This window comes from Megalobrama amblycephala, linkage group LG8 (assembly GCF_018812025.1).
Source record: "Megalobrama amblycephala isolate DHTTF-2021 linkage group LG8, ASM1881202v1, whole genome shotgun sequence".
NCBI lineage: Eukaryota > Metazoa > Chordata > Actinopteri > Cypriniformes > Xenocyprididae > Megalobrama > Megalobrama amblycephala.
In genome coordinates, this window is record NC_063051.1 from 14,186,198 (window position 1) to 14,204,430 (window position 18,233).

An 18,233-nucleotide genomic window follows, 5' to 3' on the forward strand; every position below is an offset into this window, starting at 1 on the left:
ACAAAGTACTATATGTAGTAGTTTTTGTTGTGGGGTGTATTCATTTTTGCATCACCCTAATTTGAGTAAAACTGAAAAATGTGTAATCTAAGTTATATTATTAACCTTACTTTCATGTTATAAGTTAAACAGATGTTATATTAAACTTAGTCTTGTCAGCAATTTGGAAATTGTTTTTGTGTTCATTGAGATTTAAAATGTTACTTTTCAAAGGGGGTATACTCATTTACGCTGAGCATTGTATGTTTGATTATTGCAGCTAAACTTATCAGGACAGTTGACCATTAGGACCAGAGTTGCACACAAATATGTCACTTTGCCCACAGCTGATTGATTCTGTTTTGTTTTGCGATCTCTTACCCACAATAAAACCTAATCTGGTGCAAAGTAGGTTACCATTGCGATGAACACAGCTAAAAACCAATCCAGAATTCCTTCCAGAATTTGCTCAAACTTAGCCAAATGCAACTTTCTGTTACAGGCCTCAGTATTTTACTCAGCTTACATTTCAACATTTTCACTCCGTTTTTTTTTTATATCCACTTTATTTACCACAGCCATGATTCAACTTCAGTTGCATCTCTTTGGTGAAAAAGTTCTATTTTTATTTAAAACATTTTTTTGATTTGAATGTTTATTAAAATTCAACAAACTGCTATTTGAATACTGTCTTTAAAAACTGCAGTTATTACAGAAATACAGTGAATGACAGGACTACAAATATTACAAAAATAATCTAACAAGGCATATAATAAAAAAAGTCTTTGAAAATATAAATAAATAACATTGTGGAAATTTGAATCTTAAATGATATTTACAGTTGTTGTTTTTTTTTGTTTTTTTTTGCAACAGTATTGCAACAGTGTACATACGTCCTACACTACACAATATCCTTGGTTTTGTCTTAAGGCATGATGTCATTTTGCCAGTGTGACCTTTGATATATTTTGACACATTCCTCCACAGCCCTCCTAATGTCTTCAATGTGAAAGCAGTGGTGGAACAGACAAAGAATGCTGGATACCCCACACCTCTAGAGACTGGATCTTGAAGCATCCCCTGCAGAGAGGTGGACTCTCAAATGTATCACAGTGTTCAGAACAGCCAGCTGTCAGATCAGCCTGCAGGTAGAGCGCATGGCCACCGTCGCCACCTACACGACAGGCCGCAAGTAAAGGTAAAAGAATGTATACACAACATTTCATCTATATTAAGAAAGAGACTGTTTTTCCCAGTAATGTTGACACATAGGCAACGTTCCAGCATGTTTGTAGGTGAAATTTGCACAGAGGGTATGCAAATATGAAGCCTGAGAGGCAGCCATGTTGTTCATGATAACAATAGGGGATAACTGAGCATGAAATATAGGGGTGAATTCAGGTTGATTGGGATATTTTTCCCCAAGTCATCTCAATGTCAAAAATCACCCTGAATTCACCCCTATATTCCTTCACACTTCACATAAGTTTAAAAAACAAGTCTTTTGTGGGGAAAAAGCTCACCAATAAAAAGTGTCTCATCATCTCCTGCCATGAATTTGGCAGTTGACAATGTGCAGAATGAAGCAGACTCGTATCTCTGGTCCTGAGAGGTTGCACTTAGTCTGTCAACACAAGTGTTTATTCGAGAGCTAGTGGAGAGAGTTTGATCGTGAGAGGAATCACTTTTGTCAGACATTCCAGAGATCTGCAGCACTGTACGCTGGTACCGCTCCATTCCCGGTCGTAGCTAAAAAAAGTTGATTTGCGATTATAAAATTAAGTAATCTACCTCAAATCATATTCTGGTGCATACAATGCAACGTCAAGTACAGTTTAAAGCACAACAAATCAATTGAATTAAATGGCAAATGAAGACTTACTCACAGTGAAAACAAAGCACTCTCCTGTGCCAAAGAACTTCAATCCCTTTTCATAGCAATTCTTGTGAGCCCAATCAGAAGACAAGAATGCTCCACAAATCTAGGATGACATGAACAAAATAATAGAAATGTAACAAAATATTGAGATTTCAGCATTCTTGTAAGCATTTTGTACTGCTACACTCAAAAACAAGATGGATCTTTTAAGGTTCTTTACAACATAGTAACAGTATTTAGAACCATATTATCCAGAAAAACCATTTTATGCTGGACTCTCTATTTCCGCCTTTTTGTTTTTAAAAAAAAAATCGTTTCAAAGCCTCATTATTGATTTTCTGGAGCCTAACCATCTGACCCAGACTGTCATGACACACTCTCAACAGATACTTGATGTCCTTCCTAAAATGTATATTAATTTTAATTCTCAAACTGTAACTGCCAATCATGTTTTTTTTCCTCTTTTCATTTTTTTTATACACGTGGTTGCAAACGAAGAATAAATGCAGGATCTAAGTGCAGCTGAAAAGGTTTAATAACAATAACTAGAAAAAAAAAACCACTCACTATAAAACAAGAACAGAACAACCAGTAAAACGCAACGTTCTCTGATGAAACAGGGAACTGACAAAGAACAGACTGAAACACATGGCTTAAATGCACTGATCAAACAAAGGAACTAACTGGATGATTAACAAGACACGGGTGACAGGGATAACAGAATCAAACACATGAGCACTAATGAGGAGACAGCTGGTGAAACGGATCAATGAGATACATAAGGAAACATGAACTGATCACAATGAAAATTCTTCTAGAAATACATTCAGAACAAATGAACAGAACCCAAACTGTGACACTGTTATTAAGAAGGTTCTTAATCAATAAGGTATGAGAGGCTGTGCTGTATCGTGAATATGTCACAGTTTGGGTACCTAGCCTCGAGTACCTTATTGCTTTTATAAAACAGTTACCACACAATACAAATATTAAAGCCAAAAATATGTATCAGTGCAACTTTCATGAAGTGAACTTTCACTAAAAGCCTTCCTTCCGCCGAAAAAATAGTCCCTGACAGTGAACAGCAACAGAAGTTACATTATTACGCCATTAGATGTCGGCAAAGACTGTCTTTATGAGTGTGTCAGTCAGTAGCGAAGACTTTTACATTGAAAAGACACAATTGACAAATGCTTTGACTTGCGCTGTCAGTCATGGGAAAACCCCTTAACTGTTAAAAGGACAAGATAATACATCGGACATTTAATTATTATTACATCGGATTTTTTATTATGACCATAGGACTGACCTGAAGGAAAATGCTAAATCTGAATGCAGGTGATAAACTCGCTCACTCGATCTTTTTCTCACAATACTCTTCTACATTATACAGTAAGCTTCAATGAACAATATCAATTGAGAACATATGTGGTTGCTATTGGTGTTGTGTAGTGATACACAGAACCATTGGGTGAAGTGGTCATAGCCATGTTTTATCGTGAGTAAAAGTCAGCGGACCAATCAGAATCAAGGACAGGAACTAACTGTTTTATAAAACACAGTTAAGGTTCTTATATAGCATTTTTAAAGCATGGTTCTTTATAGAACCTTATTTAAAAAAGGTTCTATTCAGCACCAAAAAGGGTTCTGCAATTGCTACAAGCTGAAGAATCTGGAGAAACATTTTCCCTAAAGCCGCGCACACACTTAATTATTGTAAGGCTGATTATAAATGTAAATTGATAGTTATGACTGATCGCGCTCAAACGCGTTCAGTCAGAGCCAGTTGCGTTCAGTCTGCGATTACAGTCGGTGTTCAAATTCCATGTGTGAGTATATAAATCGGCTCCAGTCGAAGGAAACAATCGGTATGTGTGTTCAGTTCAGTCTTAGAATGTTTCAGCTAATCGTTAGGTGTGTCCCCGGCTTAAGAGTGTACAGATTAATACAGACATACCTCCTCATCTGTAGTTTTCAAGAGTAAAACAGTTGGATCATGCCCCTCAACCTTGGAATAAAACCTAGTAAAAAAAAAAAAAAAAAAAAAAAAGATTAAAAATAAATAAATAAAATCATTAATATTATTCACATGATTACATTCATGTTATTCATATTATGGGTCGTGGGTTGTTGTTTTAATGGATTTCAACCACTTGCTAAAAAACAAACAAACAAAATAATTACATTATGAAATTAATGTATTAACTAATACATTAATTTCATAATGTAATAATTAATATTACTCTTATATCATCAGTAATAATGATTATGATGATGATGATGATGATGATGATTGCTATTTAATAAAGTTTAAATGTATTTTAAGCATTTATAAAAACATGATTTTATGTAATTAAATCATATTCTCAAATTAAAAGGTTATATTTGTGGTATTATTCATGTACGTGTGTCTGTGTAGAAATAACATACGAGGAGAGACTTCTGCCATGAACATTTGTACTAAATAGTTGCACAGGACTGAATAGAGCAAATCGCTCTGGAATCCAAGCCCAGACCACCCTCATCTCTGTTTCAGTCACTACAGAGGAGCTGAAGTTCCGAAAATCCATAGCTTGGTATGAACTAGGAGATAAAAATGTTGGTTGGAGTCTTACAGTTAATAATAATAAAAAAAAGAGTTTCATATATAATAGAAATTCATAAATTCATAAATTCATATATATATATATATATATATATATATATATATATATATATATATATATATATATATATATATATATATTGACCTCACAAACCCCTCACCTCTTATTGTGGATGTCCTTATGAATTAGTGCGTGCTTGTTGGCATTGAAAAGATAAGTTAGTTCTTTGCGTGTGGGCAGCTGTATTTTAAAAGCCCTCTGAAGCAGTTCATCAATAGTACTGTGCCGTGCCACACTCTGCACAAAACTCTTAATGTCTTGTCTGAAGTCATCGACGTGGGCCACTCGTGAGGACACCGAGACTTTGTAAAGGCTGAGTAGAGCAAGAGCTACACGGTATAAAACTTTGTAGCCCTCCATGAGATAGACATCCAGCACTCTGATGGCGTATATAAAAGGTAGATCAGCAAAGATCCACATGATCCAGTCAGAGTAGAACTCAAACAGGTTCTGGTGAGAGCTAGCTATTAGCTTCCGGATGCCCCTGCAGTATTTATTGGCAAGGTCACCAAAGGTCATGCATGAAGCACGTGAAGTGAGGAAAGTCTGGTCGATGTAACGCTTTTTAGAATCTGTGTAGGTCACCAGGGAACAAATACTGTGGAAGCACTGGGCTTCATCCTCACTGAAGTGCAACAGAAGGGACACCAGAGCGGGCAAGATGGGACAGAAGGTGACATCAGGAAAATGGTGATTTATACAAATGAGAATTTTTTTCACTGAATTCAGACCTGCTTTATTTAGGCAGTATCTGGGAATTTCCCCATCCTCCATAAACTTTGGGAAAGGGTGCGTGCTTGTTTGAAAATCCCCAAAGAGCTTCCCAACTAGGCCATGGTAAGTGTCCACATCAGCGTTGGTGGATGTGGTCTCAATGTTATGGATGATGTGCTGGAAGGCCTTGGCTCTGAGAGTATGAGGCATGGACCAGAATCCTGTGCGACCCATTGCTTTGAGCTCATAATGGTCACTTGAGAGGATCTTCCGGTAACGGATGGCTGCCTCTGGGTAAATCTTTTCCCAGTCTACATACTGACCGTATTTCATCCTAGAAGAAGAGCTTATCTCCCAGTTATCCACCTCAGAAATGGTCATCATGGGTACGCCCTTTAAACTTCCTTTATTTCCTGTTTAAACGATGAAGCATCTTTCAGAACCAGCTGTAAAAGTATCTTATTAAAGTCTAAAAAAGCTGCAGCATTAAGACTTTCATAATAGTAATATTATAATTATTATAAATATTCAACCCAAATGTAAAAATGTAATTTTTACATGATGTCTTGTCATCTGACACTTCAGAAATGTCTCAATTGGAATGTCTATGACAATGTGTACCTATTATTTTGTCAGTTTTATCAGTTATTAGTTGGATATTGTTTTAGGTTGGGACTTTGCATTAGGGATACACAATATATCGATAAAATATTGGTTATCTGCTCATATTACTTTCAAAAGAAAATTTGCCCAAGCTTTACTCACCCTCAAGCCATCCAAGGTGTATATGACTTTCTTCTTTCTGATGAACACAATCGGAGATATTTTAATAAATATCCTGATGCATCCAAGCTTTATAATGGCAGTGAACGGGACTGAGTATGAGCTGAAGAAAGTGCATCCATCCACATCCATCCATCATAAATGTGTACTCCACATGGCTCCAAGGGGTTAATAACGGACTTCTGAAGCGAAGCAATGCATTTGTGTAAAAACAAATCCATATTTAAGTTATGAAGTAAAATATATAGCTTCCGCCAGACCACCATCTGTATTCAACGTACGAAGAAAGTGTAATACTCTTGCAGTTTAAAAAGCTTACGTTACATCCTACGCCTTCCCTATTCAACTTACGGAAAAAGCTTAACTGACACGACACCAGTTTACACTTTCTTCGTAACTTGAATACTGAAGGCGGTCTGCCGAAAGCTAGATATTTTACTTCATAACTTGTTAAATATAGATTTTTTTACACAAATGAAATGCTTTGCTTTAGAAGGCCTTTATTAACCCCCCAGAGCTGTGTGGAGCACACGTTTATGAAGGATGGATGTGGATGGAAGCACTTTCTTCAGCTAAATCTCGTTGGTCCCGTTCACTGCCATTATAAAGCTCGGATGCGTCAGGATATTTATTAAAATATCTCAGATTGTGTTCATCAGAAAGAAGAAAGTCATATACACCTAGGAAGGCTTGAGGGTGAGTAAAGCTTGGGCTAATTTTCATTTGAAAGTGAACTAATCATTTAAAGAATTTTATAAACTGTCACTAAGTATATTGGATTTAATAACTCATTTTATTTGCAAGAACTCAAAATAAAATAAAATGTTAACTAAATATTTTATGTTAATTGCTATCAAATGGTATGAGTTAGCTAACTCAGTACTTCAAGTTAGGAGCAATTAACATGTATGTGTACTAAAAACTCAAAACTTGATAGTTTTTTAGAAACTTTTTGAGTTAGCCCAACATTCGGGTTTAAAGTGAATGTGCATGCTCATTTCATTGCTCATTTCTCATATTTTTACTTTCACATACTCAATTAAAGTTAAAAACTAATAATTTAATAATTAATTTCACAAATACCAAAATGAATATTTCACTGTACTTTATAGTAATAGTTATAGTAAGCTGTGATGTGTAAATTCACTTTTTTATTCTGATTTGGAAAATGTAGTAATTAATACAATTATCATTACAATTAACTTTCCTTTTAAAAAAAGCTCCTGCTTTTCACCATGATAATTTAACCATATTCATCATATGGGAATATAAATTTGTGTGCATTTTCAGGGCTAAATTAATGGGAAATTAAATTAATTGTACACATGTGTTATATTTGTGATTATTTATGATTTTATCAATGCTGGCCAAGTGCTTTAAATGTGACCTTTTTTATAAAGGTAAAAAGATCTGACTTACGCACCTGCAAGATCCTTGCTGGCCCATTTGCTTGAGTTTCCTTTAGGTCTTTTTATTGGAGGCTTTGCAGTGATACATGTCCCACCAGTGTTTCTTTTCCCATCCTCACGGTGTAGTGATCTTGATCTTGGTCTGAGAGCATTGCATCTGCTAAAATTACCTGGTCCCTCATCATCTGTGTCACAAACATAAAAGGATCTTGAACGAGGTCTAGTGTGGCTTCTGTCCTTATCAGTCTCTCCCGTTGAGTGTTTTGCCTCGATAGAACTGAAAAGAGATCGAGAACGTAGTCTGCCACAATTTGTCCGGTCTGCAAGCTGTGTACTACTGCCACCCTCCACGTTCCGGACATTCACATTTGTGGAGCCAAAATGGGCACATGCAACATTTGAAGCAACCTGAAGCATGGCCTCACCAGTTCACATAACAAAGACAAAAAAGTGAAGTTCACAGTAGGTTTGTTGTTCTCTTTGTGATGCCCTGAGACACCTGGGTTTTGTTCAGATGATGTGACAGTCAGGTGATCTGCTCAGGCGGTTGTAATACTACTGTATACACAGTGGAAAATTTTAGACTGCCTCTATTATTTTCTGTTTTAGCAATCAACTGTGAATACTTGAGTCTAAACTCTTATTTAATAAAAGCTATGGCATAACATAGCAATGATTCTAGTAATTTAATATAAATAAAGATATACAGACAAGGTAATAACTTAAAAACAACAATTATATATATATTTATATTATATATATATAATATTATATATATTTTATAAGCTTATAACTTTTAAAGGTTTATGGATACAACTTAATTTATTCTTATAAAATTATTTAACATGTTTTTCCAGTCAAATATTTTTGTGTAGCAGAAGCCATATCAAAAGCAAATGGATGTATGACAGAAATTTGGTTAAAAATACATATCTTTTTCAAAACAAATTTTGATATCTATTTATATGTAAAACATTTTGAACAGCATTGGCATAATCATCAAAAGCAGAATGTTCTCATAGGCTGTTATAACACCTCTATATGAAATGTATACTCTAACTCCTTCTGTGTTTGGAAAGAGAAAATCTTCTTGTCTTCTTGAAGTGTCACAGAATGTTGATACCAGACACATTTTAATGAGCGTTTTTCCAGGAAATCCAAAAAGTCAGTACTTCTTGTTTTCAATACACTGTTATTTATTCAAACATACATATGTTTGCATGTGAAACAAATTGGTGAGGCTTAAAATGGGGGCTAATATCATTAAATAAGATGCTAAACCTGTTCTTTTTGTTAGAATGTTACATGTTAACACACTTAGGTAAAGGTTTATCTTATAAACATTGTGCTGCTTCATATTAAGTGTGATTGGAAGAGAACACCACCTAAATCAAATCAAATTAATGATCAAATTCAAATTCACATACAATGCTTGCCATATTGGCCAATGCCAACAAGAGAGATCCACAAGAGAGATGCATGACACAGAATTAATGTAGAAATCACTTTTAATAAATACCTGGGACAAATAGGCCTACAAACTACAAACATTAACATAATGGTAACATGAGGCCATGAACTGAGGAGAACTGAAGGCTTAAATACACAAAGGATGATAATTAACAGTAGGGAACAGGTGATGACTAATCAGAAACCATAACAAATAAGAAGAACTCAGGCAATAACAGTGACAATGAAGCTAAACAAGACAGACAGATGAGGACTAATCAGAAACTATAGTAACAAGCGAGAATTTCTGAAATGACAATGAAACTAAACAGAGGAAAAGCAGAGGAAGACACCACTGAGATGGCTACCAGGAAGGAGATGAAGGTGGGAGAAGCCAGGGCGGAGACAGGAACAACCAGAGCAATAACGGGAAGAGCAGGAGGATGACCCAGAACCATAACATGAAGGACCATGGTAGAGACGATGGAGGGAGAAGCCATGGTGGAGCCTTGGTAGGAGGGCCAGGCAGAATCAGGGAGATGACTGACTGAGGTGGAGACGATAGAGGTGGAGACTAAGGTAGTCCAAGAGTAGGCGTGGGCTTGGCAGACTGGGGCTGAGATGGTGCTAATGAGGGCAATGGAGGAACCGGAGGAGCACGGTGGAGCCAGAGGAGCACGGGAAGGAGGAGGGGTGAGGGGTCGAGGCGCAGAGGCTGACCTGGAAGTCCAAGGTGGAGCCAGAGTGACGATGGACCAAAGTGAAGCCTGAGGAATGACAGTCCATGGTAGAGCCGAGGAAGTGTTGAGCCAAGGTGGAGCTGATGGGTCGGAGGGCTGAGGTGGAGTCCGGCCAGGACGTGGCGGCTTGAGGAGGAGCTGAGGTATCCATGAGCCAAAGCGGGTCCGATGACTTGAAATCCCCTGGCAGATCCATGCAGCATAGCTGAACCACTAGAGGAGCTGAGAAGCTGAAGAGAGACAGTGGAGATGAGTCCAATGAAGTGAATGGTTTTGGCAGTAGAGGAGGGAGAGGGAAGCTGTGCGGGACCATCCGCGATGAAGGAGACTTGGTACTGGGCTTAACCAGTGATGGCTTGAAGCTGGGCTTAACCCCTTACCATGCCATCCCCATTTTGGCAAGTGGGGCATAAATGAAATAGCCTACCCAGAATTAAAATGTTGCTGCTCATAAGTCATTCTGGATAGACACATTATCAAAATATATTTAGAAAGCTGACACTTGGGAGTTAATAACTCAGACTAGCTTATATATTTTTATTAGGCCACAGATACATTTGTAGAGGTTTATTTCAAGCATTGTTATCAACACTATGCAGTACTGTAGTCACCAAATGACAACGAAGGAAGTAGACTAATCAAACTATTCAAAATAAATTTTATAATATCAAATCAAATAAAAAAGCTAAACACAGAGTAAAACATTGAATTAGCCTAGAGTAGTATAGGTTATTCACTCATGTTTGCTCTGCTGTAGACTATCCTTACGTTACATATTTATCTGAATGCAGTAATCAATCTCAATTTATCATATTACACATGCATTTTTTTGAACATGTGAATTGTTGCAGTTTTTGCCTAACATTGAAACTTTTATTTCATTTTCTTCGAAATAATCCATAAACACTTGTGATTTGAGGAGCGTGGACTAATATTTTCAGTTCCATTCGTTTGAATGTCTCAAGGACACGCCCACAATAGGGGCATATCATGAATATTAATGTAGGCGCCACCCAGTGGAACAGAGTGAACGTGAGTTTTTAGTATCTCATTATCAAATTTATTTATTTTATTATTTTATTAAACTACAAACAAAGTTAATGTACAGTCAAAACTACAACAATACATATAGAGAAAAACAGATTGTCAGGGGGAAGGCTAAACATTATAGAAATATATTAAAGGACTCACAAATAGAAAGTTTTATTTGCCTTATTATGTGAATGAATCGTTTCCGAATGAAGTCTGTCTGTTGGAGGCCACCGTCTGACGTCATGCCCAAACAGGAACTAACACAGCGCAGTTTGTTGATGTGATTTTGCAGTGAATTTCTACAGAAACGCTTGTTATAACTGAAACGAAAGTGCCGCAATATGTCCCAGGATTTCTGGTAAGCATTTTATACTGTTATCGTTTATTGAAATCTGAGGTCTACAGTCAGTACAGTAGAGTTCAGAAAACTCAATTCGCTGTTCAGTTCGGTGGATCTGTAGCAGCCACATCAGCTGAGACTGAAAACAGCTGTTTTAATTTTCTTTATGGCACATTATACCCCATACTTTAGTAAATTACTATGTGTTTGTGTAAATATATGTGATTTTTACGCGGAGAAAATACACGTAAAAATGTTGCCAGGCTGGTTAGCTGAGATTTGTGTCACATGATTGTGTTGATGACAATCTTGGGATTTAAATTAACGTTTCTTGCAACACCGATTTTAGGATCTCTTACTATCAGCATAATGTCATAGGTGTAAAATTGTTTGACAAAACTGCCATTTTTGTTTTGTTTCCCATTATTTAGGTTACAGAATTATGATGCAGCTTGTCGGCTGGCTCAAGAAATTGCGGAAAACATCCATGAAAGAAACAGACAGCAGAGAACTGGAGGAAATACAGCCAAGGTAAAGACAGGGTTTCATCCTTCATATGTTAAAGTTGAGCCCTCTGTGTCAGTGCTCTTTATGCTGTAATGTCTCTCTTCTTGTGCGTCTGTCTCTGTAGCTGAACATGACCCTGAGAGCATCATTACAGAAGCTCAAACAGAATATAGCACAGCTCAGGGAGACGTTGAATCGAGCTGCTGCTCAAAGGCAGATGTATCCTTTCCAGAAAAATTAATACTAATTTCATGCACAAATCCTGAGAGTGGATTCCAAAGATGTTGAGAGATAAGTATGTTGTTATATTTCACTCCAGGGGAAGAATGTGATATATCAACATTATTTATGGTTTGTGTAGGGTTGGTTGTGTTTGTTTTGAAGATTCATTAAATGATTGTTCATCCAAAAATAGTTTCAAACCCATTTTCTTTGGAACACAAAATGAAATTTTTACGCTCATCCTTTCCAACTGACAGTGCAAAGTAGCTCATATTTCAAGCTCTTTACAGAAAAAAAAAAAAAAAAAGAAAACAAGCAAACCCTGTAAAATATTCCAAGGGTTCTGAAGTCATATAATAGAGGAACAGGTCAAATGGAATTTATTATTTATTTGCTGTTTATCCTGCACTCCAGTGAGCTGGTAGCTCTAGAACAGGATAGCCCAATTAGAACAGGACAGCCAATTAGTCAACAAGTTGTTCTTTTCTTTTTATTTTTTTCTTTTCTTCAATGAACCAGTTGATTATGGCTCATGAATCAAGCTCTGGAGTTCACGCTTTATGGTCCAGTCACAGAGGTTCTCAATCTTTTTTGTTGTTGTTGTTTGAGGAGCTCATATTGACCACATCTTCAACATTTGAAAAAAAAAAAGCTTCAACATTTTCCTTTTGTGTTCCACAGTATTAAGCATACAGATTAATATTCCATGAGGATGAGCAAGCAAACACAAAATCTTCATATTAGGGTGAACTTCCTTAAAGAGAGAAAAAAAAACCCTGTGATTTCTCATGAACACCAGTAGGTGGCAGTGTTTTATAATAAACCAATTGCAGTGTGGTCAGAAGTAGTGCTGCTTTATTATTGGATTTAGAAAGTACTGGCCCTAAACAACTACAAGAAATAAATGTGAATGTTATGTTCATAAGTCGTAGATGTTTATGATGATTCAGTGCATCTTCGAGATGAGCATAATTATATAGTCTTAAATGTGTAATTTTAAAGCCTTAATTAATAATGCTAGATTGCAAGCTGAAGCAGACAGAAGACAAAACCTTGTTGATGATCTTGCTACTAGAGAAACAAGACTGAACGCCTCTTTCAAAGGAGACCTCACAGAAGCCGAGCCATCAAGGTACATACACAAACTGTGTGAATTTTGACCAATGAATTTTAATGGATAAAAAGTAGTTACAGGTCGATATATTGGCAATGCTAATTACATGTTATATTTACAAAATTTATTCACTAAATTGAAACATAAATTCAGTAAATCGTCCCCTTGAAATTATAAGATTCTATCTGACATTTTTGTCAAAATTGAGTTATTCACATATTCTTATTCTGTGGCAACTTATTTACATTATGTGATGTTTTTTTTATGTTGTGAACATTTTGGGAGTTTTTATTTAGAAAACAAAAAGGTTCTATCTACTCTGAATGAAAAAGCAAAAACTTTGAAGCTCAATATCTCAAAATTGCTCAGAATGCAGATAGAACCTTATGATTCCAAGGGGACAGAATATTGTGTTGTGTTCATTTAGTTTCAGCAATATTGTATACAGTATCTTTTGTTAAATTATATATCAGCATTATATCAATGTTATCAGCATCAACCTAGAAAGTAAAAAAAAAAGTCAATTATCATACCAGGAGTCAACAATATTTTTTTTTCCTCAATATTTGAGATATTGAGATTTTTTTGTCCACATTATTTTGTTCATTAAAAATAGGTTTTCTCTTTTTCATAAATTCCATAAATTCATAAACACAATATGATGCAAAAAAATTACTGATTGGTTTGTACATTACCTCTCAAACATGAATTCTCAGCATCATTTAATCCAGTCTTCAGTGTTATTTGACCCCTCAGAAATCATTCTAATACACCGACTTGGTGCTCAAATGCTGAAAACAGTTGTGCTGCTTAATATTTTTATGGAAACTGAATTTTTTCTTTTCTTTGTCTAACAATAAGTTCCAAAGAATAGCATTTATTTGAAATAGAAAACATTTTATTAACATTATAAATGTCTTTATGGTCACTTTTGATCAATGTAATGCTGAATCAAAGTATTAATTTCTTAAAAAAAAAAACATTTACATTATTAAATTATTTTGTTGACAAATCAGCAGAATTTTAAGCAGAAAGCAAAATGTGTATATGTTTGCAAGGCATAATGGATGTCACTGAAAATTGTACATTCATTAATCTTGTACAACGCAGCAATGGCCTTAAAGAGGAAGTGACTGATCCAAATGACTGCATCAACTGGCCTTGGCCTTAACTGTCTCACATTGGTCCCGGTCCAGCAGACTATAGGTTGATATTCACCTTAATTTTCAAACTGCTTGCCATCTTTCCTGCTTGCCCTTGCAGTAGTGTACCAATGTTGAGTAACTTTATGCCAGAAATGGTGTGACCTATGCTGAAACGGAAGTTTGTGCACACTCTCTGAGGGCTCCAGTTCAGCTTCATTGCTCTGCTGATCAGAGTTGAGCCTTGAACCTCTTCCTTCAGGACTGTTTACACTTCCCTACTCTCCACTGCGCTCACATCCTCTCTCCAAAATACACCAATCAGAGACTTAACGTGTCACCGCCAATCTCCTGTGCACTTATGACTCATAATCTAAATGACAGCTCTAGAGCTGAACTCTTTTAGAGAAATGAGATGGTCATTATTCAGATTTGACCTTTTTGATCCAGGTTTCACAGACTAGGATAGGAAGACAAAACAACCTGCTAATATAAAATTCAGAATTTTTTTTTTAGCTTAATGCTCCATCTGCCTGGATTACTCTTTTCTCTTCGCTTAGTTTAATAAATGATTTTGTTGTTATTTGAAACTACAACTAGAACTTTTAAAATGTGTTGTTAACTGAAACATAGAAAATTATAAATATTAGATAAAAAAAATAGAAATGTTGCCTTGGCAACTAACTGCAATCAAATAAGTTGAAATTGAAGTAAATAATTGATCAAAACTAAAACTTAAATAAAAATAAAGTTAAATAGAACTATTATATATATAAAAAGACAAAAGCACATAACCAAATTAGTAAAACTTAAAGGGATAGTTCACCCAAAAATGAAATATCTATCATAATTTACTCAACCTCATGCCATTTTGAACCTGTATGATTTTGTCTTCTTATGTGGAACATAAAATAAAGATACTTTGAGTAATGTCTTTTGTTCAAACAGTGAAAGCCAATGGTAACTGAAACTGTTTGGTTACCAATATTCTTCAAAATATTTTATGTTCCACAGAAGAAACAAAGTCATACAGGTTTGGAACGACATGAGGGTGAGAAAATTATGATAATTTTAATTCAAATTAAAATCTAAAAATGAATCAAAATATTAATAAATACTATAATTGTTAAATAATACTAAAATAACACCGATACAGGCTAATGCAAAGGCTTCGTCTTTTACAGGAAACCAGATCAGTTCTAATAGAGTGGCCCTTTTGATTCAGTGGGTGGTAGAGGCTGAGAAGAGGTATTTAGTTACTATCTCTGATTAATAAAATTAGGGGAATTTGAGAAATCGTTTATAGGCTTGATCCTTTTTTTTCCTACCCGTCTTTGTGGACTTAATCTTCTAATTCCTTAACATGGGAGGGCTGAACTTTTATCTTTATAGGGCCCGTTCACGTCGTACTGCTACGCTGTGCACACATTTAGCTAAAGAGCACTAATAAATTACAGTCATTTGAAGTTTTTAATACTAAAGAATTTTTTATGAGGGTGTTAGCCTGGCAGGATTTTTAGGGCCTGGATTCATCTTACTGTGTGGTCTTTGTCTGCCAGTGGGGGTGTTAGTTTTGCTTCAATAAGCTGAAATTTAACCATTTAACTTTTTTCCACAGGGATAAGACCAGGCTTATGGCATTCATGAAACAATACCTTTGTTGAAGATTAACCTCTAATCAAGCACAAAATGACATACCGCTCATTTGAAGATTCAGAGTTCCCGACCCGGTGCCCCAACCCTCCTCCCCCAATTTCCTCTCTTTTATATTTGATCGTAATGCACAAAGTTGTAATTAGTTAAATAGGGCTTCTAAGAGACGAGGTCTGTCTCCAGGTCTCGCTCCAGTGTGATGCCTCGTCTGATTAAGTCTGCGGGCTCTGCGGGAGGTTAATTGGATAAGCGTTAATCCTCACACCGCTGAGATGGAGCGGAGGAAGTGGAGAGGGGCTGGCGCAAGCTACGAGTTGCCAAACGTGTCAGAAAGATTAGTATCCGCCGCTGACCACTTGTCTCGCTGGCCAGAGGATTAATATAGGCTTGGACTTGGAAGGAGACGAAGATTCAAAGCCGCTGTTGGACTGGCTTGGTACGTTTGTAGATCAGTAAGGTGGAGGAATGTGGAAGAAAGAGGTCTAGCTCACCAAGCGTGTGAGATGTAAACTTCCTCGTTGTGATGAGAATGAGAGGAACAGATCCAGCTGAAGACTCTTTAGAGGTTAGCGACCCCTCAGAACTCAAATGAAGCTCCACTGATGCTGAACTAACCGAAAGAGAAGGGCCATTGTCAAAAACTAGCGCTTATAGTGAGAGGAAGTCATTTGGGTTTTACTCAAATACCTTTTTTTTGATATGCAGTTTCACCTTAACCTGCTCGAACAACTGCATATTCCTCAAAGGAAACATAAAAAAAATCCTCAGTATAAAAATTGTTATAAATCTTTTATGTGTGGGTCAATGACATATAAGAGTGTCCACGATAAAGAAGAGGAAAAATCTTTTAAAAATTTAATTTAAAACACACATGCTAAGTTCTTAGAAATGTACTCTTTATATTCATGTTGGATTCATACAGTTTTGGCAAACATTTATAGCATTTTCAACTAAAGTTTCAATTTAATGACTATAATAAAAAGAGAACGTGATGTAACTATCAAGTAAAAAGTATTTACATGTTTGTCTTATACCTTAAACATCTTAATCATTATTTTCAAAAAGTTTTAAAATATAATTTTCAAGTTAAAATGTGTGTGTATATATATATATATATATATATATATATATATATATATATATATATATATATATATATATATATATATATATATATATATATATATATATACACACACACACAAATATTATTAACTAATAATTCAAAAATAATTCCAGGAGTTGCACCATAGGACAGTTTACAACCTAAACTAACCTTGCCTTCACTGTAAACCCTAACGCTCAAAACAGTTAATTTGTTTGAGTAGGACAAACTTAAATTAAACAAATTAGTTCAGTCAAATGAACTTTTTTGAGTATTTAGCACTTTCTTTTTCTTTCAAGTTCACAGAACTGATATATTTTAAGTAAACTGAACTGTTTAATTGTTTTGAGTTTTATGAACTTAATTTTAATTTAGACAAACTTAAGTTTAACTGAAACTGGGCTGGGATTTCTATTTCCCAGCATGCTTTGCCCATGGCACATGTTATATAATGTTTTTTTTTTTTTTTTTGGTGCAAGATTAATGTTAAGTGGGGGATTTAGTAGTGATTAATGTTTTGTTATGCTAATTTAAAAGAGTTTCTGTTAATGTGGGTTTTTGATTTTTTTATCATCATGGTGACAAGTGGTGTATGTGGCTTGGTTTGAGAGCAAGTATGTTAAATGCTTTATATTGCTGTACTCATTCAGCAAGTGCTATACCATGCTATTGTTAACATGTTAGCAAGTTAGCTCTGAATTAGCTTGTTATAGCTAGCTAAGTTTACATTAATAAAAATGTTTACATTGAGGTTACATGATAATTTTAAAGGATTAGTTCACTTACAAATAAAATGTTCCTGATAATTTACTCACTCCCATGTCATCCAAGATGTTCATGTCTTTCTTTCTGCAGTCTAAAACATTCCAGGATTATTCTCCTTATAGTGGACTTCAATGGCCTCCAAACGGTTGAAGGTCAAAATTAAAGTTTCATTGCAGCTTCAAAGGGCTTTAAACAATACCAGATGAAGAATAAGGGTCTTATCTAGCAAAACGATTGGTCATTTTCAGAATAAATATAAATGTATATGCTTTATATAAACAAATGATCGCCTTCCAAGTGCTTCCGCCAAAACCGCACTTTCGCATTCTTCAAAAACCTTATGCTTTATGTCCTACGCCTTCCCTGTTCTATTTACGGAACAAACCCATTTTTTCCGTAATTAGAATAGGGAAGGCGTAGGACATACAGCGTAAGCTTTTTGAAGAAAGTGCAGTTTTGGCGGAAGCACTTGGAAGGCGATCATTTCAACCGTTTGGAGGCCATTGAAGTCCATTATAAGGAGAATAATCCTGGAATGTTTTCATCAAAAACCTTAATTTCTTTTCGACTGAAGAAAGAAGGACATGGACATCTTGGATGACATGGGGGTTGAGTAAATTATCTGGAAAATTTTATTTGAAAGTGAACTAATCCTTTAAGTTAAATGTATGAGTAGTACAAATTAAAAATCTTTTCAAACTTTGAATTTCTTAACTTAATTTTTTTTTTTTTTT

The 18,233-nt window shown here is 35.5% G+C and overlaps 2 protein-coding genes across 4 annotated transcripts in view; one reads left to right on the forward strand and one right to left on the reverse strand.

Moving 5' to 3' along the window:
• Positions 1-415: 415 nt before the first annotated feature.
• Positions 416-7,929, reverse strand: LOC125273842 (TBC1 domain family member 24-like). Of its 2 annotated transcripts, none has more exons than XR_007186125.1 (7): positions 7,445-7,929; positions 4,625-5,651; positions 4,289-4,441; positions 3,816-3,879; positions 1,862-1,961; positions 1,503-1,728; positions 416-1,153 (listed from the first exon to the last, which is right to left on the reverse strand). XR_007186125.1 is itself a non-coding variant. In XM_048199557.1 (7 exons), the coding sequence occupies exons 1-7, from the start codon at positions 7,845-7,847 to the stop codon at positions 981-983; spliced, it is 2,142 nt and encodes a 713-aa protein (XP_048055514.1). In that variant the 5' UTR covers positions 7,848-7,929; the 3' UTR covers positions 428-980. The 2 variants fall into 2 exon arrangements, 1 of the variants encoding a protein (XP_048055514.1); XM_048199557.1 differs by having other exon boundaries at positions 428-1,153; positions 1,866-1,961.
• A 2,924-nt stretch (positions 7,930-10,853) lies between these two features.
• stx8 (syntaxin 8) overlaps positions 10,854-18,233 on the forward strand; it is a 62,673-nt gene continuing 55,293 nt past the window's right edge. For both annotated transcript variants that reach the window (XM_048199561.1, XM_048199562.1), the window contains exons 1-4: positions 10,854-11,009; positions 11,423-11,522; positions 11,623-11,717; positions 12,742-12,852. In XM_048199561.1, the coding sequence (XP_048055518.1) occupies positions 10,993-11,009; positions 11,423-11,522; positions 11,623-11,717; positions 12,742-12,852 (323 nt within the window). In that variant the 5' untranslated portion in view covers positions 10,854-10,992. The remainder of the gene's footprint in view (positions 11,010-11,422; positions 11,523-11,622; positions 11,718-12,741; positions 12,853-18,233) is intronic.

Bases quoted from the DNA above. Each gene is read 5' to 3' on its own strand.
- LOC125273842 (XM_048199557.1), bottom strand. From the start codon at position 7,847: ATGCTTCAGGTTGCTTCAAATGTTGCATGTGCCCATTTTGGCTCCACA. The intron at 1,962-3,815 runs GTATGTCTGTAT...ATGTCATCCTAG, and splicing joins TGAAAACTACAGATGAGGAG to ATTTGTGGAGCATTCTTGTC. The intron at 1,729-1,865 runs GTGAGTAAGTCT...AACTTTTTTTAG, and splicing joins GAGAGTGCTTTGTTTTCACT to CTACGACCGGGAATGGAGCG.